General features: G+C 49.5%; 1 protein-coding gene across 2 annotated transcripts in view; it reads left to right on the top strand.

Moving 5' to 3' along the window:
* Positions 1-23,384, top strand: part of USP34 (ubiquitin specific peptidase 34) — a 2,709,276-nt gene that overhangs the window by 2,622,409 nt on the left and 63,483 nt on the right. For both annotated transcript variants that reach the window (XM_086927486.1, XM_086927485.1), the window contains exon 75: positions 14,429-14,508. In XM_086927486.1, coding sequence (XP_086783612.1) covers positions 14,429-14,508 — 80 coding nt within the window. The remainder of the gene's footprint in view (positions 1-14,428; positions 14,509-23,384) is intronic.

Below are 23,384 nucleotides of genomic sequence, written 5' to 3'. Positions count from 1 at the left end.
ATCCTCTATAATACCCCTCACTGACACTACATTGCCCTTTGCGGTGGATTTCCCGTTGGAGTGGCAACAAGACCCGATTCGCTACCTGGGGGTCATGTATCACAGGGATCCAGAGGAGGTTTTACGAGCGAACTATGGGGTGGTACTCTCTAAGCTTGAAGACAAAATCCAACGCTGGATACACTTACCTCTGTCGCTAGCCGATAGGATAGCTATTGTCAAAATGAACGTATTGCCCAAATTGTTGTACATGTTTAATAACATACCGATCACTCCACCGCAAGCAATATTCCGCCGCATAAACTCCCTGGTGAGAACCTTGATATGGGCGGGCAAACAGGCTCGTGTAGATCTGCAAACGCTCACGCTTCCATTCGCGCAAGGAGGATTCAGTGTGCCTGATTTTCTCCTCTACTACCTTTGCGCACAGGCGCAATATGCGGCGTATTGGTACCACGCGGTCCCATACCTCACACATGCAGCCATAGAGGAGAGTGATGCATCCCCTGTCCCCCTCTCGGCGATCGTCTCGCACACACGGCCACCGTTACACGCAAAGGATATCAACACTTTGGACACCACGGTCAAAGCGTGGAATAGACTTGGGCAGCTGGCTCACAAAACACCACTGTACGCACCGGCTATGCCATTACACCACCATCAGGCGCTGTCTGTCACTGGGGAAAAGGTTGGAATGTCTTTGCTGAATAGAGCCGGTATTGACAAGCTGGGTGATGTATTTCAGGGAGGAGCAATCATAGGTCTAGACCAATTACACTACATCCAGAATCAGACTCCCATGTTTCGATTCACTTACTTTAGATTGGCCAAGGCGTTGAGGGAACACTACCCGACATTTCCGACAGAGCCTGAATGCCTTGCTCCACTGCAACTATTGATCACCACTAATGATCTCTCCCATTTGGTATCTAGATTATATACTGCTGCACAATCGGAACTGGCGGGACACACTTTAAAGGCTAAGGGGCGGTGGGATGCGTTGTTAGACACGCCATTGACGGATGAGGAATGGAGCAGCACCTGCACCCTGACACAGATACTGACGCCCAACGGCAATTTAAGAATTATACATTTTAAATTTCTTCACCAAATCTACTATACACCGGCAAAACTGCTTAGGTTTGGTTTGCAAGAGGAAGACAAATGTAAGAGGTGCGGCAGGGAGGGTTCAGATTTTGTACATCTGGCATGGAACTGCGCTAAGGTGGCGGGATACTGGGGGGAGGTTACCACCACGTTAACTGTAATGTTGGAGGAAGAGGTGCAGTGCACACCGAAGGTTTGTTTGCTGGGCATCGTGCCTCAATTCAGGGCTCTGAAGCGTAGGTTCTGTGCAATTGCATTACTATTGGCAAAAAGGCAGGTGGCACAATGTTGGCACAGTCGTAAGGTGCCGACGAAGGAAACATGGCTACACGACATGTCCATCTGCCGTGACAAACTGCAAACTTATGAGGAGCAACTGCCAGCGAAGACCAGACCGAAGGACATTTGGTGTTTCTTAACAGATTACCTCGCCTCCATACCGGACAGTGAGGAGGACTAGCACACCTTTTATATCATTCTGCTGTGTGTAATGCCTGATGCAAGTATTCGTGTCTGATGGCGGCAGACTATCGGTGGGGACTGAAACTATTCACACAGTTGATGTGTAGGCTGTGCGGGATGAAACTGTAGGGTCTTAGTTGGGGTATGTTGTTTTTCTCTTTACTTCACTATAAAATGAGAAAATGTGAGACTCACTTCATTCGTCGGTCATGAGTCCTACGGAAAGTTACATGGGGAGGCTCCACCTTTTAGTAATGTGCTATACCTGTTAACGCAGTTGTGCGTTAATGAATGATCGTACTAACGTGGCGAGCCGGCCCCCGGGTTGTGGGCTCATGCTGTGTAAACTGCAATGTGTTAATAAAGGTCTTACACAAAAAAAAAAAAACACTCACACCCAAGATGGTAAGAGAGAGATGGGGTTTTGCGTGGACTACAGAGGTCTCAATGCTGTCACTAGGTCAGATGTCCATCCCATCCCCAGGGCAGATGAGCTCATTGATAGATTGGCTTCTGCCAAGTTCTTGAGCACATTTGACCTGACAGCAGGCTACTGGCAAATCAGATTAGCTGAGGATGCAAAAGCCAAGACATCATTTTCGACCCCCAGGAGGACATTATAATTTGTGGTAATGCCCTTTGGTTTGAAGAATGCACCTGCCACATTCCAAAGGCTGGTGAATCAAGTTCTCACAGGACTGGATGACTATTGTGCAGCTTATCTAGATGATATTGCTGCTTTTAGCTCCACCTGGGAGGATCACCTGGTCCACCTGAGGAATGTTTTGGAGGCCCTGCAAAAGGCAGGCCTCACTATAAAGGCTACAAAGTGCCAGATAGGGCAGAGCAAGGTTGTGTACCTGGACCTCCTGATAGGTGGGGGTCAGGTTCAACCACTGGAGCGCAAGATCCAGACCATCAAAGACTGGACTCCTCCAACCACCCAGACACAGGTCAGAGCTTTCTTGGGCCTGTCTGGGTACTACATGAAGTTTGTTAAAAACTATGGGTCCATTGTGACACCCCTGAATGATTTAACTTCCAAAAAGATGCCAAAGAAAGTTCAGTGGACAGTTAGCTGTCAAAAGGCATTTGATGACCTGAAGCAGGCCATGTGTACTGCACCTATTCTGAAAAGTCCAGATTACTCCAAAGAGTTCATAGTCCAAACAGATGCTTCTGAGTTGGGTGTGGGAGCTGTACTTTCACTACTGAATATAGATGGTCAAGACTAGCCCATTGCTTTCATAAGCAGAAGGCTGACCCCTAGAGAAAAACGTTGGTCCGCTATAGAGTGGGAGGCCTTTGCTGTGGTTTGGGCCTTGAAGAAGCTGAGGCCATACTTGTTTGGCACTCACTTCAAGATTCAGACCGACCACAGGCCCCTCCTATGGCTAAATCAGATGAAGGGTGAAAACCCCAAACTTCTTAGGTGGTCCATTTCCTTACAGGGGATGGACTTTACCGTGGAACATAGGCCTGGGACCGACCATGCAAATGCAGATTGACTCTCCCGATATTTCTACTTAGAAAATGAAGACACAACTGGTCAAGGTTAGTCTAATGTCTCTAAGTTTGGAGAGGGGGTTGTGTAGGAGAGTAGGGTCTGCTTCCTATGGTCACCCCCACTTTTTGCCTTGCTTTACTGGTTTTCGACTTAGATATGGCTGTGGGCCTGCTAATCAGACCCAAAGCACAGATGCACTCTCTCTAAATTTACACCATGTACTCTAGGTACATCCACAATTGGGAATTGGTTCACCTTGTCAGCCCCTGTAGAAGTGTACCCTAGGTACGTAGGGCATAGGTGTAACCAAGGCCTACCAGGGGCTGCAGCATGTATTATGCCACCCCTGGCTGGCCACTCAAATAGACACAACTGGCTGATCACTCAGCTGAGGCAAGGTTGTGTAATCACCCCTTGCTTAGGTGTAGTATTCCTATACCTACTTATATATAGATACATAGTAACCTATAAGTCACTCCTATGGCAGGCCTTAACAATCCTGGAGACAGAGTGCTTGGTTATGTGTGAGATGGTGCACTAGCATGAGCTGAGCCTGTCTGCGGCTTTCAGAACCATGTCTTTATAGCTGTTCTATGATATCGCCATACCATATACTCTTAAGTGCATTATGATCCTCGCAGTTAATGCTAACTTTGGTTTGGCTTTATCCAAACATGTCGTGTAAGGTGTCATATGCTTTGGAATACTACCCCCTCGCCAATTCTGGCGACGGGGGTAGCATTCCACCCATCTAGAGGGAGAAGACATGTTATTGCTGACTATCCCGGTTAAAGTTATCCAGAACCCCAGCGTCACAAAATGGACGCTGCTGACACAAGTCTGACCTCCTGCTGCTGGGAGTCCTTCCAGTCACAGAGGTTTGGACAGTAGGTTTCCTGCCTGGGAAGGTGCGAGCACCAACCCAGACAGGACTTTGTGTATTGGGACAGGGAGGGCTGAATAGAATGAGACACTGCCTGGGGCACACTAGTTGCTCCATGCATACCCAAGTTCAAACGGGTTGCTGGGGCACTCCAGCCCCAGTTTTGGCGCGAAACTGGACAAAGGAGAGGGGGTGTAACCACCCCCCTTCCTGGTCCCACCCACAGGAGGGACCTAGTCAGTAATCCAGCCCCTTGTAGTTGTATAAAGATAGGAGCTGAGTCCTTAGACTTCAGATTAGATCCTGACTGAAACCCAAAACAAAACTCTGGACCTTCGACATTCTGCTGAAGCTGAAGACTGAAGAATCTCCCTTGTGGCCAAGGAGTGACCACCCTGGGCAACCAGGCACCATCCAGCAAATCAACGGCTTGCTTTGTCGACGTTCCTGCCGGAACCCGAGCACCGAGCTTGACTTCCAGACCTCTCTAACCCTCTCTTCATGACTGCAGCATAGCTGAGATCCGTGGAGGCGACGAGACACGTGGGACCGGACATCTTGAAAAGCCTGCAACTTGCTACCTGTGCAGATCCTAAGGCACCCTCGAAGCTGTGCACTGGGGATTGAGAAGCCCCGATCCCGAGCTCCATCTGCGACGAAGATCAGCCCCCCACACTCCACGAGTTCTGCGTGGGGCCCTTCTGCTTTTGTTCTGCTCGACGCGTTGTCCGGTTGCTGGCCCGCTGGCTAGTAGCCTCTGTGACGACAATCCTTTGGAACCACCTCGCAGGTCTGGTTGCTCCAGATTGGCCCTTGCTTCCCTGCAAAGGTGAAGCACCTCAGACCTTTGTTGTATCCTGCGTGGGCTGCCTTTGCCAAGGCTTGTTGACTCCAATCCCGAATTCGACCCCTCCATCTGCGAGATCCTTCGTGGGGCAGCCCGTCTCCAGCACCTGGTCGTCGTCGACGCCTCCTGGTCCACGTGGCTGCCAAGACAAGCTTCAAGACAGCACCTGATTGCTCATCGACGTCGTCTGGTTCCTTCCTGGTTCCACCCGGTCACTGGCTAGTGACCCAGACTCTGTCCCCTCTGCCTTCAGGTCCTCTTCGTCCTCGATCCATCCTTGGATCCATCCGGACATCTTCCTCCTGGTTGCCTGCAGCATCTTTTCTCCAGGTCTCCATAGGACTCAACGACGAAACCCGACACATCTTCACACCTATGCACCCGCCGTCCTTGGGTGAGGTACCGCGAGTACTTCGGTGCTCCCAAGGGTATTGACTATCCAAGTGTCTACGTCTCTAGTTGTTCCCTCCTAGCTCAACCGGAAGTGTCCTAAATCCTTCTATATCTCACTTCTAAGTTCCCATTGACTTTGCATTGAATCCCGCGTGTGTGTAAAGACACTGCACCCGCCGCCTGAGGGCCTCCTACTTCTAAACTATTGTTAAGACAGTGTAGCCCTAGCGATGCCCTAGGCCTTTCCTTTTCTCGTGACGTGGTACTTATACCACTTTCTTAGTTTGCTCCGCCCCTAGGGCCTAACCGTAAATTGTGCAACTTAACGTATTTTAACTAAGTGTCTTGTTATGTGCTTTGGCCTCTGATCTCATAAAGAGTTCAGAGGTGTGTGTTAGAAATAAATACATATATATTTTATATATATATCCTGTGTGGTGTCCTTACATTTGATATTCAAAGGGTTACATATGGTAAAACAGCTGGCTTTACACGCCCTCAAGAGTCTTTTATCCTGTTCTGTCCACGCTACCACTAGGATAGCTGGTCTATATGGTTGACTTACAACCATCACCATAAGGGTTGTTTGGACTGGTGCAAGGTGATCACTAGAATAGTGAACACCATATACCAGGCCAACTTCTCACAATGATAATGAACTTAAGAGTATATGGTAAGGTTATATCATAGAACAGCTATAAGGACATGGTTCCGAAAGCTGCAGAAGGGCTCAGCTCATGCTAGAGCACCCTCTCACATAAAACCAAGCACTCTGCCTTCAGGATTGTCAAGGCCAGCCATAGGAGTGACTTATAGATATATGTGTCTATATATAAGGGTAGATATAGGTATACTATATCTAAGCAAGGGGTGATTACACCACCTTGGCCAAGCTGAGTGATCAGCCGGTGGTGTCAGTTTGGATGGCCAGCCAGGGGTGGCATAATACATGCTGCAGCCCCTGGTAGGCCTTGGATGCACCTATGCCCTGGGTACCTATGGTACACTATACAGGGGCTCACAAAGGGGACCCAATACCCAATCAGGTATGTACTTAAAGTACATGGAGTCCATTTTATAGGGAGAGCAGATAGCCTGGGGCCCTGAATAGCAGGATCCCAGGCCAACTAAGTAAAACACAAGCTAAACACTAGGCAAAAAGTTGGGGTAACCATATAGTCAGATATCCACCTTCCTACACACCCTACGCCCAAGAGTCTGGTCATTCAAGCTTCGACGTCCCAGAGTGCCTTTCCCATGGCTCCGCTGGTCAAGGACTCTAAGAAGCTGGAGCAGTTTGGCAAGCGGTTGTTCTCGCCGGCCAGCTTGGGGCTGTGTTCGGGAAACACCGCATGTCTGTTGGGCTGATATTCCCACACGGTGTGGGATACCGTTGCTGAGATGTTGCCTCAGTGTCCTGAGGAGGTCCAGGCCGTCCTGTCCCAGGCTGTGGCAGAGGGTAAGGATACGGCTAAATTCGACATTCGGTGTGGCTTAGACACCGCGGACTCCCTCGGTAGGGCGATTCCCACAACTATGGCACTTCGTCATCATGCCTGGTTGAGATCGACCGGGTTCTCCCCGGATGTCCAGAGCTCGCTCATGGACATGCCCTTCGATGGCACTCGCCTATTTGGTGATGAGGCCGACAGTGCGCTGGAGCATTTTAAGGACTCTTGAGCTACAGCCAAATCCTTAGGCCTTTCCGCCACGCACCAGATCTCGGAGGGCACGGCCACGTCTACTTTTCACTCCTTTCCTGGCCAGGGAAGGGGTGCCCCTGCCCGCTCGTTCAGTCACAAGACTGCGCAGAACCAATCTCAGCGTGGCCGTGGGCACCGCCGTAGCGGCTCCGGAGGCCGCCGTGGCGGCTCCAGAGGGCGGCGTGAGGGTCAGTCCACCACCGCCCCCGTGACATCCGCCTGAAAGCCTTCCTAGTCTGAGCTTCTCGGCACACCCCACATCAGTGGGTGGCAGAATTCGTCATCTACTTCCCCATTGGGGTCACTTCCGACAAGTGGGTTTTGCAACTTGTCCGGAGAGGTTACTCCCTCCCCTTCGAGTCTACCCCCCCAGCCATGCCACCTCAGTTCCACCGCATGTCGGGGGATCACTTTGCCCTTCTCCAGCAGGAAGTCATTGCCCTCTTGGACAAGGGGGCCATCAAGCGCATTCCTGGGCCAGAAGTAGGGCGTGGTTGTTATTCCCACTACTTTCTGGTCCCCAAGAAGGAAAAGGGAGGCTTGCGCCCCATCTTGGACCTCAGGAACGTCAATCGCTTCCTCTGGAAGAAGAAGTCCAAGATGTTAACTCTGGCTCAGGTCTTGGCTGCCCTCGGCCCTGGAGACTTGATGGTTGCGTTGGACTTGCAGGACGCCTATTTTCACATCCCCGTCCTACCGGCCCGCCGGCATTACCTGCGGTTCATGGTAGGCCAGGAGCATTTTCAGTTTGTCGGCCTTACCAGCACACCTCGGGTGTTCAGGAATGTGATGGCAGTGGTCGCAGCTCATCTGCGCAGGTCAGGGGTGTCAGTCTTCCCCTACCTCGACGACTGGTTGTTGAAGGCGGGCTTGCCCAAGGCAGTTGTCACCCACCTCCAGACTACGGCCAACGTCTTGCATTCGCTGGGGTTTTCCATCAATGTGCCAAAGTCGCACCTGATTCCTTCTCAGACACTCCCTTTCATCGCAGCGGTTCTGGATTCGACGCGGTTTCAGGTTTGTCCTCCCGAACAGCGAGTCTGGGATATTCAGGCTATGATTCTGATCTTTCAGCCTCTGTCCCGGGTTTCGGTCAGGATGGCCCTTCGGGCTCCTGGGCCTGATGGCCTCCTGCATCCTGCTAGTACAACATTCCAGATGGCATATGCGTGCTCTGCAGTGGGACCTGAAGTTCCAGTGGGCACAGCATCAGGGCCACCTGTCCAATCACGTCCAGATCTCGGAGGGCACTGCATGACAATTGCAGTGGTGGCTCACGAATCGTGATTGGGTCATGGCAGATCCCTCTCTCTTCCCCAACCGGAGCACACAGTGGTGACGGATGCGTCCCTCCTGGGATCGGGTGGCCACTTGGGAGAGTTAGAGATCAGAGGCCTCTGGTCTCCGGCAGAGTCCCGGCTCCATATAATCATTCTGGAGCTTTGGGCGATCCGACTTGCACTGAAGGCATTCCTTCCCTCTTTACCAAGAAGTGTGGTGCAGGTGTTCACGGACAACACCACCGCCATGTGGTACTGCAACAAACGGCGGGGTGGGGTCCTGGACCCTATGCCTGGAGGCTCTGCTCCTCTAGACATGGCTGGAACATCAAGACATTTCCTTGGTGGTTCACGGCAGCAGGGGACGGTCCTCCACCCGAACCTACCCAGCCTCCACCTCCATGCGTGGAGATTGCGTGGTGACAGTTGACAGCTTTCGATCTTCCTCCCGAAGTCTGTGATGTCATTCTGGCAGCCAGGCGTGCCTCCACAAAAATGGTGTACGCCTGCAGGTGGAACAAGTTTGTGGCATGGTGCACTGCGTAGGCTGTGGATCCCCTTTCTGCCCCTTATTACGAGGTTCTTTTGTTCCTTCTTTCTTTGGCCCAGCAGGGCTCTGCTCTGGGCACTATCAAAGGTTATCTTTCGGTCATCTCCGCCTTTCTACGGCTTCCAGATCAGCCTTCTGTTTTTAAGTCCCCGGTTGTTAACCGTTTTCTGAAAGGCATTACGCACAACTTTCCTCCCGTACCGTTCATCATGCCTCAATGGGACTTAAACCTTGTTTTGACATATCTGATGTGCTCTCCCTTCGGGCCGCTTCATAACGGTCCTTTGCGTCTTCTCACTCTCAAGACAGCTTTCCTGGTAGCTATCACTTCTGCCAGAAGAGTGAGTGAGCTCCAGGTTATTTCTTCTAAACCTCCTTTCCTTTCCGATCATCCGGACAAGATGGTTCTTAGGACCCATCCTTCTTTTTTGCCAAAGGTTGTCACGCCCTTCCACATATGGTAGACCATCACTTTTCCCACCTTCTTTCAGCCTCCGCATCCTTCCAAAGAGGAAGAGAGGCTACACTGTCTGAACCCAAAAGGTGCGCTCTCCTTCTACTTTAGCCGCACAGTTCCGGGTGGATGACCAGCTCTTTGTTGGCTAAGTGGGCGCCAAAAAAGGTCGGGCCGTGCACAAATGGACCATCTCTCGGTGGGTCGTTCCCTGCTTCTAGGCCTGTTATTCGTTGGCTAAGAAGGAGGATCCTGTGGGGCTGTGTGCCCATTCCACCAGAGCAACGGCAGCCACTACTGCCTTGGGATGCGGAGTTCCCTTGCAGGACATTTGTCAGGCAGCTACGTGGGCCTCGCTGCACACGTCTACCAAGCACTCCTGCCTTGACATTCAAGTCCAGAGAGATGACTTCTTTGGCCGTTCTGTTCTCCGTGACGTTCTGCTGTATTCTTTTTCGCAGACCCACCACCGGGTTTGGTATTGCTGGGGTAACTATTCTAAGGTAAGGAATCTATCACTAATGTGTCTCTTTCAGATGCACAAGTTACTACTTGTGTAACAATATATCTGTAAGAGACATTAGTTAGTGATAGATTCCTTACCGCCCCACCCATCCTCCCCATTTTGCGAACTGATTACTAGGGTTAAGGACATCCCTTTCAGGGCTTTAGTTTCATGGCACCAGTGGTCAGTTTCTTGCATGGCTCTGCGTTCCAGGCGCGGAAAGTCTTGTACAGAACTGACGTCAGGGCGCATGGGTGGCACCTAAGTAATCTCTGTGACGTCATCTTGGGGCATACGACACCAGCGACGAACGCGGAGCCGCACAACGCCACCTACTGATGCGCAGGGGTACTACTAGCAAAACTTTCCGGACGCCTGGGGATATTCTAAGGTAAGGAATCTATCACTAACTAATGTCTCTTACACAAGTAGTAACTTGTGCGACAGGACGATTTCCACATCAGTAGCCCTTCAACGCTTCGACTGGTTTTTCTGTAGATGTCCAATCCACCCTTATGGACATGCCCTTTGATGGATATCGGCTTTTTCAGCGAAAAGGCACGCAATGCGCTACAGCTCTTTAAGGACTCTCTGGCTACGGCCAGGTCCTCGTGCCTCTCCGCCACCCGCCCTGCGCAGTCTGCCTTCTGCTCCTTTTGTAGCTACGGAAGGGGTGCCACCCACTTCTCTCCCAGGGCCATAGGCCGGCGCAAGCTGTTCAGCCTCTGCGCTGCTGGGTACGTGGGAAACAGCGCCGTAGTTCTGGGGGGGCCAGCGGGCGGTCCAGTCCACCACAGCCCCCTCTGCAGCAGCATCCAAACCATCCTAGTTCGATCTTTCGGGGCCACCAAACGCCAGTGGGTGGCAGGATCTGCCATCACCTCCCCCACAGGTGCACCATCACGTCGGACAGGTGGGTTTTGCAAATAAGGGGCTACTCCCTCCCCTTCGAGACTACCCCTCCATCCTTGCCACCTCAGTGCCAACGCATGTCGGAGGATCCCCTGGCCCTTCTCCTACAGGAAGGTTCGGCATTCTTGGCCAAGGGTGCCTTCAATCACGTTCCTGCCCCAGAAGTAGGTCGTGGTTGCTATTCCCACTATTTTCTGGTGCCGAAGGACAACGGCCTGCGTCCTATCTTGGATCTCAGGAACGTTAACTGCTTCCTCCAGAAGGAGAAGTTCAAGATGTTGACGCTCGATCACGTCTTACCTGCCCTCTATCCTGGGGACTGGATGGTAGCATTGGACATGCAGGACGCTTACTTTCACATCCCCGTCCTGCTTGCCCACCGATGTCACCTGTGGTTAACGGTAGGACACAATCACTTTCAGTTTACCGTGCTCCCTTTTGGCCTTACCAGCGCCCCTTGGGTGTTCATGAAAGTGATTGTGGTGGTCGCAGCTAATCTTGGCAGACCAGGGGTTCCAGCCTTCCTGTATCTCGACCACTGACTGTTGAATGCGGGCTCGCCCCAGGCTGTCATCTCCCACCTCCAGACTACGGCCGACCTCCTGTATTCGCTGGGGTTCTCCATCAACATGCTGAAGTCACACCTGACCCCCTCTCAAAAGCTCCTCTTAATTGGAGCAGTTCTGGACACGACGCAGTTTTGGGTTTATCCTCCCGAACAGCGAGTCTGGGATATTCGGGCTATGATTCCGATCTTTCAGCCTCTATCCCGGGTTTTGGTCAGGATGACCCTCAGGCTGCTGGGTCTGATGGCCTCCTGCATCCTGCTAGTGGACCATGCCAGATGGCATATGCGGGGTCTGCAGTGGGACCTGAAGTTTTCAGAGGGCACAACATCAGGGGAATCTCTCCGATTGCGTCTAGATCTCAGTGTGCACTGCACACCAATTGCAGTGGTGGCTCACGCACCAGGATTGGGTCTGCAGCAGATCCCTCTCCCTTCCCCAACCAGAGTTCACAGTGGTGACCGATGCATCACTTCTGGGATCGGCCGGCCACATGGGGGAGGCGGAGATCAGAGGTCTCTGGGCTCCACACCAACCTTCTGGAGCTTCAGGCGATTTGTCTCGCACTCAAAGCATCCCTTCCCTCTGTCCGGGGAAGAGTAGTGCAGGTGTTCACGGACCTTATGTGAGGACGCCCTCCGCCTCTGGACATGGCTGGAACATCAGAGCATATCCCTGGAGGTTCAACAACTGGCAGGTTCCCTGAACGCCAAGGCAGACAAACTCAGCCGCAGGTGCATGATGGGTCACAAATGAATCTTCACTCAGAGGTGGTGCAAGGGCTCTTTCAGCAGTGGGGAGAGCCTTGGTTAGATCTATTCGCCACCAAAGAGAACGCGCAATGTCAGCAGTTCTGCACGTTGGAATTTCCAAGACGACACTCGCTATTCGACGCTTTTTGTCGCGAGTGGAGTTGCGGTCTTCTATACGCCTTTCCGCACTAAGCCATCTTTCCTTCCCAAAGTGGTTACCTCTTTTCACATAGGACAGCCCATCACTTTGCCCATCTTCTTTCCACCTCTGCATCCTTCTAAAGAGCAAGAGAGGCTCCACCGTCTGGATCCAAAACGTGCGCTTTCGTTCAATCTGGATCGCACAAAACGATTCCGGGTGGATGACCAGCTCTTTATTGGTTATATATTCGCCAAGAAAGGTCGGCCTTGCAAAAACGAACCATCTCCAGATGGGTCGTTCTTTGCATTAATATCTGCTATTCCGTTGCAAAAAAGGAACCTCCAGTGGGGTTGCATGCCCATTCCACCAGGACAATGGCAGCCTCTAGTGCTTTAGGACATGGAGTTCCCCTTCATGACATCTCCCAGGCAGCCATGTGGGCTTCATTGCACACGTTCACCAAACATTACTGCCCGGACAGCCAAGTCTGGAGAGACAGCTTCTTTGGCTGTTCAGTTCTCCAGGACTTTCTGGTGTGAAATTAGTTCACAGACCCACCTCCGGGGTTGGTATTGCTGGGGTTTCTATTCTAAGGTGAGGAATCTATAACAAATTGTCTCTTTTAGATGAACAAATTATTTACGTTCAGTAACAATATATCTGTGAGAGACATATGTTAGTTATGGATTCCTTAATTTGCGGTCCTACCTTTTGATCCAACATTGGCACCGCAGAGGTTTTAAGGAGGTAATTGTGGTGGTAGCCAGCCTTCTAAGAAGATCGGGGATCCCTGTATTTTCATACTGGGTTAACTGACTCCTGAAAGCTAGGTCTCCGAAGATGGTGTTGCACCAATTGCTGATGACCGCATCCCTGCGATTTAAAGATAAAAATATGACCGTCTTCTAAATTGTTGTTGGATTTCTGTGTTGCGTTTTCCTCTTATTCAGCTGTTTTTATACTTTTTATTGCTTTGTACTTTTTCCCTTGATAAAGCCTGATGTCTTTGAGCCACATTTACACAGGACTGAACTAAGCTTTTATAAACAAACCTGACTGGACCGGATGAAAAATTGTGTGTTGATTATTAGACAGTGAAGTCACAAAACCACACCATATAATAATCCACATTAACACACTACCTTGAAATTCTTTAAGTAACAAGCATTGAAAGAGTAGAGCACCCAGCTGGATACAAAGGTATGTAAGTAAGAACTAAGGGCCAGATGTAGGTAGCTTAATACCGGTCAGTAACGGCCAAAAATCGGTGATTTTCCCGTTACCGACCGGTATTTAGCCCTTTCCAATGTAGAAAGCTCTAAATAGGGATTCAGTAATTTACAGATTCGTTATTTTAAGGAATCGGTAAAATACTGATTTATTATTTTAAGGAATCAGTAAATTACTGAATCCTTAAAACCTATGTAGGAAGCACTCAAGTGAGTGCATTGTTGCTTTAAGGATTCGTTATTTACCACCAACTACAAGTTGGTGGTAAATACCGAATACCTTTAAAAAAGCAATTATTTGCTTTTTTTACAGTGCCATGTGGAAGACATACATGCCCTTAAGGCATGTATGTGTGTCACATGTGCACACATGCATGATTCAGGGGTGCAACAGGGTGTCATTGTGACACGCTGCCACCCTTGAATATGCTCCTTCTATTACAGATTCGGAATTTACCGAATCAGTAATAGAGAATTGCTTCCCATTCATTCCTATGGGCCTCAAGACCCATAAGAATGAATGGGAAGGTATTCTTATTACCGAATCAGTATTACCGATTCGGTAATAAGGAATATTACCGAATCAGTAAATTTTACAGTTTTATTACCTACATCACATTTACCGATTCTTAAATACCGAATCGGTAAAATTCGGTATTTAAGAATCGGTAAATTGGGATTATCTACATCTAGCCCTAAGAGTATTAGAATCATCGTAATGGTAATTGTAATTCTTTACAGATATGGAAGTGGGGAGAATGTGTGAGTCAGTATTTCTCACATTAGACTCAGCCTAACATTGAGTACATGTTCCTGACAGCAGATAATTTAACCAGTTCATTCTTTTATCCTGCTGTAGGTGCAATTAGGAAATATAAAGTGAGTACTATCATTGTCTCAGCATATGGTTTGTACGGTGGTTACTAAGAAAGATCTTGAAGGACTGTGAACACATTCTGGAATAAATATTCTTTTTTTGCGTTGAGAGACCCTTTGACAAAGATTATAATTATTTGAAATTGGCCTGATTATTTTATTTCGTAGTGGAATAGGGAATATGAATGGAATTCCTTGTTGTAATTGAGCAAAATAAGTGAGAAACTTGCTGGAAAGTAATGTGCTTGTTTGTTTTGCAGGTGTCCTGATTGCATATGAAGGATTAGCCCTTCATCTGGCATTGTTCCCCAAACTATGGACAGAACTATCCCAGTCTCAGGTAAGATTTAATATTGAGGTACTACCAACTTTGTCTGATAAAATATAAATCAACATATTTTTACAGCTTTTCTTATTGATGCTCCTCCAGATTCTTCTTATTTTAATCTTCTTTCAAGGGTGCCAAACTGGATCTGGACAAGCCTTTTTCAGCAATCACTCCCAAATGGAGGTAACTGGTGCCACAGCAACTTAAACTATGAATCCTTGTATCTTCATATGACACCACAATCCACAAAGAAGCCATTCCTCATGCCTGACATCAGGCCATTTTTCTGCCTTCCACAGGCCCAAGAATCCAGAGCTTTTCCATTACATAGATAGTTTCTTTAGAAAATATTGGCATACTTTCCTCCAATAAAATGTTTATTCTGATGGATACTTCTCCCCACAGATTCCTCGCCTTTTAAATCCTCCCAGGTACCACACTGGATCCAGATCATTTTCTTGCAATCGCTCCAGCATGCTGGCAGGTGACATCATCAGGCTTCATAGCTGCTCTGTCCCACCTGAGGAAATGATGACACAGAGCTGAATATCTGAAAGAAACAGATCTGAAAGAAACAGATTAGTATTAGATTCCTTACCTTAGAATATCCCCAGGCGTCAGACTGGATCCAGAAACTTTTGCGTAGCAGTACCCTTGCGCATCGGTGGGCTTCGTCTGCGGCTCCACGTCCGTCGTTGGCGTTTGTTGGCGCCGGGATGATGTCGCCGGAGTACTTAGACGCCGCCCTCGCGCACTGTCAGTTCTTCTTTTTTCCGCGCCAGCAAGCGCCGATCCGGAAAAAATTGTACCCTTAGTCAATTTTTTAACAACTTTTTCGATCCTTTTTGATCATCTTTCGAAGTCACTACGACTCCAACAGTGCCGGTAGGGATGCCCGGGTTCAAACCCTGCGTCTATTGCAACCGAATGATGTTGGTTACCGACCCCCATTGCCGGTGCCTTCACTGTCTGGGCCCCGACCACGACAACAAGTCCTGCTCCGACTGCCGGGCCCCGACGGGAGCGGTCCCGCAAGCGACTCTAGTTCCGGCATTCCACCCGCGCGGCTTGAGGTCCCGTCCGGAAGAAGGTCGATGGACCGGTCGCGGGGCCGGAGTCACCACAGCTCCAGGAGTCGTCATCAGTCTTCAGACTCGAAGTCCTCTGGTAAGAGGCACAAGAAGTCAAGGCATCATAGCTCTTCTAACTCCCCCCGACGCTCGCGCGTCGCGGCCGGGGGTTCGGGCGACACCGTCCCCGCGACTCTGCCGTAGTTGCAGGCGTCGCGGCCTGCTCCATACCCCCAGGCCCTGGGCAGAACGTGACGCCGGAGTAGATAGACGCCTTCCTCATGGCCATGAAGTCGCTCACTCCTCCGTCGGGTTCCGCGGCGCCTTCAGGCCAAGCGGCCCCAACTGGGTCCCTAAGCGGGCCGGGTGCTTCGGCCCCGGCGCCGTTGGGTGCTTCGGCCCTGGCGCTGTCGGTGACTTCGGTCCCGATGCCGCAGGGCCCCGCTGGATCCGGTTCCAGATCCAGGTCGTTGCCGGTCGACCTTACGACCTCGCCGGCACCAGCCCCCAGGGTGTCGTCTCCGGCGCCGTCCCACGACAACGTCGTCCCTGGTCCTACCCTCGATTCGGGTCCGGCGTTGGAACGATGCCGCTCTCGACGCCGCTGGGAGATTTCTATTTCTTTGACCTGGCCCCATCCTTTGACCCTGAGTATCAGGAGATGGGTGGCGAGGAGGATTGGGAGGGGTCTGAGGACCCTCTGGCACGTGAGTGCCAGTCTTCTCAGGACTGGACAGGTGAGCTAGGGGAGGCCAGTGGTCTGGACACCTCGCCAGACACTGGTTTTGTCTCCCCTCCTACCGTGGCTATGGAGGAGGGGGCTGCCTATAGTGTGTTGCTGACGCGGGCTGCCATGGCCTTGAGCCTTGAGCTCCCCGTCGCGGCTGTGAGGACTAACCTCCTCACTGAGGTCCGTAGACCGCAGGCAAGCACGGCTGAGCCTCTGCTACCGTTTAATGAGGCTTTGTCGGACGTTCTTCTGGGCACTTGGTCCAAGCCCGCTACAGGTCCGCTTGTAGATAGGAACGTGGCCAGGTGCCACCACCCGGCTCCGGGCGACCCTTGCTTCCTGTCCACCCACCCCACCCCGAGAGCCTGGTCATCCAGGCCTCTAACTCCCAGACCGCATTCCCGACGGCTCCCCCTGATCGGGAATCCAAGAGGTAGGAGCAGTACGGAAAAAAGGTATTCTCCTCCCTGAGTTTCGGGTTGCGGTCAGTCAACACCGCATGCCTCTTGGGCCGTTACACCCACTCTCTGTGGGACACGGCAGCGGACGTGCTGCCACAATGTCCTGAGGAGGCCCGGACTAAACTCGCCCCAGCCCTTGCGGAGGGTCGAGATGCGGCACGGTATTCCTTCCGGTGTGGGCTGGATACCACGGACTCACTGGTCAGAGCGATGGCAACGGCAGTGGTGATTCGTCGCCACGCCTGGTTGAGGTCCACCAACTTTTCGGCTGATGTCCAAAACACCCTTATGGACATGCCGTTTGATGGCCGTCGCCTCTTTGGCGACAAGGCAGACCATGCGCTTGAGCGCTTTAAGGACTCCAGGGCTACGGCCAAGTCCTTGGGCCTGTCGGGCCAGCACCAGCAGACTTCTGCTTTTCGCCCCTTTCGTGGCCAGGGAAGGGGCGCCCCCACACGTCCAGCCTGGCACAGGACCAACCTCAACGCTGTCGCAGATGTGGTTACCGCTGTGGCGGTGACGGGGGACAACGGCAAGGTCAGTCCACATCCACTCTCACAGCATCTGCCTCAAAGCCTTCCTAGTCTGACCTTTCAGGCCCATTCAACGCCAGTGGGGGGCAGGGTCCGCCATCATCTCCTCCACTGGCGTACCATCACTTCGGACTACTCTAAACATATAAACCATGATTACATTAAACTAACATCTGTACAATTTACATTAGACAAATAACTGTACAATTTACAAACATAGAACAAAATGGTACTGCCAAGCACCAACAACTTTGCAATTCTACAGGCAAATGATAGTCCTACTCCTTTCTTAGATAGTAGTACGGGGACTTCTCACATTAAGGTCCTCACAGTACAATCATTTTTTTTATGCCAGTGGGAGGTCGCCTCAGAAGTATAGAACAGAGAATAGGGCCGTACAAATCGGGCTCTAAGATGTCAAAGTTCTGGACGAAGGTTTGTCCTGGGTTCTTTAGGCTTGCCTCTCAGAACAGTATAACCAACGCGTTTCAACCTTCTAATTGGCACTTCTTATAACAAAGGTCTTCATCAGGGTAGATTATTATCAAGGAGGACTTGTGGTACCTGTATGAGTAAAGAAGTGGGAGCTAATAAAAATATAATTCTCTATGTGATATTTACTGGTATGAGCGAATCATCTGGAGCATTACGTACCAGATCTGATCTTTTGGTTGACGTAAAACTTCTTGGTTCTACAATCGAAAAAATCCTTCTTCTGGGAATAAATCCTTGGGCTGGAAAAAAATCAGGTATATACATGGTCACTAGTGTATATTGCACCCCTCATGTTTGATTTACTCTAGTGTTATTCATCTAGATCGTGGCTCTATCTGATGGTAGGGAAGAGTGCCCGCTAGAGAGGAAGTGGTAGGGTGTGATGAGGGGGTGTACCAGGTGTCCTAAAATCATGCAGTTACTTTTATGGCAATTAAAAAGTCAAGTCATGAACATCTCCTTAGCTAGCAGTGGCGCATGATCTTTTAATTCCTGCTGTGTTCATGCATGCAGGCAGACAAGGTGACAAACGTTTCAATGCCGGTGGTGGGTGGGGGGGTATAGGGACGGTCTGTACCTGAAAGTCCTGGCGTGTATCTTAATCACGCCCACTAGGGGAGCCCCTTGCGCAAGCTGTCGCTTGTCCCCGGGCAGGTATTACTCGGGACGCGGCATTATGACGTTCTGCACTCAAGCCCTCATGCACCAGGACAGCGTGGAACCCGGAATGAATCTCTGTGGTTCCCACACTGGCAATCTCTCGTTCAGATCCTTCAGTCAACCTGCGGCATTCGGGAAGTTGTTTCCGGATTCTAAGGCGGAACTACTTGTGCCTGACAGTGACTTGGTTCCGGTGGTTTCCATGAAGCTCGAAGCTCTTATTGTGAAACTACTTCATTGTTTAGAGCTGTCACTCATGAAACGATGTAATGTTGCTACGTTTGAATTCTCGTTACATGGATACCCTGGGGCTCCCCACTGAGGCACCACCGTTTTAATCCATCTCTCATACACGGAGCCAAGTACCTTGACATGCCGGGGTGCGAGTGGTTCCCATGGAACTGAGGGCTCTTAAACGGGAGATGCTACGTTATGTGTTTGTGTTCCTCATAAAAGGTGTTTTAGTACTGCATAAAAATAGTCGGCACCTAGAGACCCCGGAACACCCCGCGGGGGCAATCCTACTCTGATACCTCAAATATGTAGGGGACCATGTTTCTTAGCGTGCCCGCAATTGTCATGAACTAATCAGGTTCATTTGTTCCGATCTGGGGCGGGGGGGGGGGGAGGAACTACAGGGAAGCTCTATCAAGCCCAATGATTAATCTCGCTCATTTTGTTCATTCCGTTGTCAATAGTATTTAAATACATAATGGTTATGGCTTCGAATCTGGACAGAAGATTGTCAATGTTTTTTCCAGAAACATGTTTTAGTACAGTCCATTTTATATCATTGGGACCATGCTGGTGTTCCATGCAGTGTGTGACCATTGGTGCACTGGTAACCTTACAGCGAATTCTTGAGCGATGTTGTGTAATGCGCTTCTTAATGGCTTGGTTTGTTTTTCCCACATATGCTTTGGGGCATGGCACATCACGCAGTATATTACATTATGCGTGTTACAATTCGTGAATGCCTCGTGTTTTACAAACTTGTTGCCCTAGATGAACATTGAACATTGAGCCTTCTATTGGGTTTTCGCAAGAGGAGCAGTTCCCGCATCTCCGGTGTCCTTTAATGGGCGGTAGTGCAAACAGATTTCAAATTGGCTGGGTATTCTTTCTCTTAGATGTGTCGGCATGTACCAATGTATCCTTTAGTTGTAGAAGGTGCTCGGGGCTGGGGCTTCTCAATCCCCAATGCACAGCTTCGATGGTGCCTCGGGAGCTGCACAGGTAGCAAAGTGCAGGTTTTCCAAGATGGGCGGTCCCACGTCTCTCTTCGCCTCCACAGATCTCAGCTTTGCTGTGGATCGGGCTCAGGGAAGTCTGGAAGTCTGGTTCTTGTCAGGCTCTGTGGTCGGGCTCCGGCTGGAGCTTCGACAAAGCAAACCACAGATCGCTGGATGGTGCCTGTTTGCATAGGGTGGTCCCTCCTATGGGTGGGACCAGGGAAGGGGGTGGTTACACCCCTTTCCCTTTGTCCTGTTTCGCGCCAGAGCTGAGGCTGGAGTGCCCCAGCAACTGGTTTGAACCGGGCTGTGCATGGGACACCTTGTGTGCCCCAGGCAGTGTCTCATTTCATTCAGCCCTCCCTGCCCCAATACACTATGGCCTGTCTGGGGTGGTGCTAGCACCTCCCAAGACAGGAAACCTTTTGTCCAAGCCTCCCTCGCTGGAAGGACTCCCAGCAGCAGGAGGTCAGACTTGTGTCTGTGGCAGCAGCATCCATTTTGTGATGCTGAGTCTCTGGTTAACTTTAACCGGGTTTACTAGGAACAACATGTCTTCTCCCTCTAAAAGGGTGGAATGCTACCCCCGTCGCCAGAACTGGCGAGGGGGTAGTATTCCAAAGAGTATGACACCTTACACTACCTGTTTTGATAAAGCCAAACCAAAGTTAGCATTCAACCGCGAGGATGATAATGCACTTAAGAGTATATGGTATGGCTATATCATAGAACAGCTATAAGGACATGGTTGCGAAAGCTGCAGACAGGCTCAGCTCATGCTAGAGCCTCATCTCACATGAAACCAAGCACTCTGCCTACAGTATGGATTCCAGAAGGGTATGGGAACTGTTGAACAATGTTTAAATTTAATGATTGTTCAGCAAAAGTATACTAGGGTAAAAGGTGAACGGTTATATCTTACGTTTGTCGACCTTTCACCGGCATTTGATTGTGTGTCACATACTAAATTGTGGGATTTTGAAAGGCCTGGGCGTGGAAGATCCCATCATCCGCTTTCTGAGAGAATTATACTCAGGAGCCACAGCCTCAGTACGATATGGCAGAGGGGGATAATGTACCTGGAAATTTGGAGTGGGACGTGGATTACGCCAGGGGTGTGTTCTGGCCCCCTTCCTATTTCTGCTCTACATAAATGGACTTAAGCATCGTCTCCTGCAGGAGTGCAGGGATATGCCTAGGGTTGGTAAGAGACCGATCCCGGCACTCCTGTATGCGGACAATGCAGTCTTAATGGCTCGTACTCCCTTGGCCCTTCAAAAATTGCTAATATCATTTGAGAAGTTCATGTTGAGCTTAGATCTTAAAATCGATTGTAGCAAAACCTACTCCATGAACTGTGGCACAAGATCTGGGAAACAGATGAAAAGAATGTTCATAAACAACGTTCCTCTGGAAAACACCACCACTTTCCCGTACCTTGGTATTTTGTTCCATGATTCCGGGGGATGGACAAGTGCTGTAAAGGCCAGAACTCTTTTGTTCCAAAAAACAATAATGGCCATAAAGACTTTTATAAAAAAAAGTTGGGTAACAAACCAATAAGAGAAATCTTGACTATATACAATGCCACATGCACATCGGTAGCTTTGTACGGTGCGGGTCTGTGGGGGTATTCTAATATAGAATCATTACAAATAGCCGAAAATAAATTCCTGAGGGATGTCCTAGCAGTACCACAGTGTGTTTCGACTTACATTTGTCACACTGAACTGGGTCAACCCCATATTTCAGATCTAATTAGAATACAACCCATCCTCTTGTGGCACAGGGTATGGACAACTAATGAATGTGTAGTGAATCGGGCTATGTTACAGGATGTACCAAAAATGGATAATGTGGGTAGTTTTGATTGGTTAGATTATGTCAAACGTTTTATGATCGAAATTGGATGCCGACAATACTACAAAGACCCACTTTCAATGGGAAACATACCCAGAAAACTTGAAAAAACTGAGTTTGGAATACCTTGAAGACAAGAGAAGGCGAGTGGAAATTAGCAAAAAGACAGTTATCTCGCACAGCTTAATATTAACTGGTGTCAAAGTACAGCCTTACTTAACCCTGCCGATGTCTAATTATGATCGATTCCTCTTGACCCGTTTTAGATTAAATATTGTTTTTAGACTCTTGTCCTTCCCAGAAATGAATTCATGGTTGCGTAATTTACCTACTTGCCCGTGTGATGATTCCTCACCCCAATCTGATATCCATATTTTATTTTTTTGTAAATTTTATATCATGCCTCGTAGGAAATTTATAATCCCATTCCTTAAAGAAATGAATTTAAACAGATGTCGCCCAGCTTTTCTAGAATGTCAGAGAATGGACACAGTTTCAACCGTTGTTGTACTTTTAAGCTTTTTTAAACATGTATTTAAATTACGGAAATCTATTGGTGCTAGTGTAATATAATAGACCTGTTATTTTTAAATTGTCCTGTGTAAAATGTAAATTTCATGTTGATGCTTTTATGGTTATTGTTTTTTAACCGAATAAAGTACTTTTTGAACTTTGAAATTTGATTTCACAGGATTGTATAATCTAATTATGAGAGAGCAAGTCTTAAATAATTGTCAGAACCAGTTATTACATCAGCACCTGGTAGACTCTGATCTGACCTCTCCACAAGAATTGGGTAAGAGGGCAGACAAATGGGTCAGAACCAGGATTAGGCCTAAGAACCAGAGTGGTGACCAAAAGAAAGAATCAACCAAGCCTCAAGAGAAGGGTGGGAATAAATCTACAGATCAAACCACAAAAGGGCCCCAAAAATCCTCTGAAGGGGGTGTGTCCCAGAATCCTTCCAATACCCAAAAGAAACTTTATTGCCATGCCTGCAAACAGGTAGGCCATTGGAAAACTGACAGCAGTTGCCCAAAGGCCAAAAATAAGGAAAATACTCCTCCAGGTAATACTCCATCACCTTCTGTTACTACTAGTAGTAATCCCCCAGGTGGTGGGAGTGCCCCCAAGAAATTGGTTGGGTATACTTGGGGAAATCAGGTGGACTCTGGCCTAACCAGGTCCCCTACCACAGATACTCCTGTTTGTATGAAAATGGCATGGGGTTTGCCAACTTCACTGCTTGCCCCAACACTTTGAACAAGTACAGACAGGAGCCCCTCATCAATGGTCTAAAAGTTGAGGCCTATAGAGACACAGGGGCTAGCATCACCATGGTGACTGAGAGCCTAGTCCCCTCAAGGCAACTTTTACCTGGAGCCACATACCAGGTGACATTGATGGAGTGCAGAGAGATCATCCCATGGCAGTGGTAAATCTCAGCTGGGGAGGTATCACTGGTCCCAAGAGAGTGGCAGTGTCATCAAACTTGCCTGTAGATTGTCTACTGGGGAATGATTTAGAGATCTCAGCCTGGGCTGAGGTAGAGCAAGAAACTCATTTTAAAATGGTAAACCTCCATGGAAAGGTTAGTGGGGCTGTAATGGCCACAGCCCCAGTCCAAGATGTCCTCCCTGAACAGGTCAGGAGGGCTGTGCCAGTCTCAGCCCAATCTCAGACAGATTCCTTCCCTGAAAAGGTTAGCAGGGCTGTGATGGTAACAGCCCATACCCAAACTGAGTCCCTTCCTGAAAAGGTTGGTGGGGCTGTGATGGTCACAGACCAAACTCAGACAGATAATAGTGTTGTGAAGCCTGAAACTATGGATTACTCCACTCAGACAG

This window comes from Lissotriton vulgaris, chromosome 6 (assembly GCF_964263255.1).
Source record: "Lissotriton vulgaris chromosome 6, aLisVul1.2, whole genome shotgun sequence".
Taxonomy (NCBI): domain Eukaryota; kingdom Metazoa; phylum Chordata; class Amphibia; order Caudata; family Salamandridae; genus Lissotriton; species Lissotriton vulgaris.
Note: the sequence above shows the minus strand (reverse complement) of the source record. Positions and strands in the feature narration are given on the sequence as shown.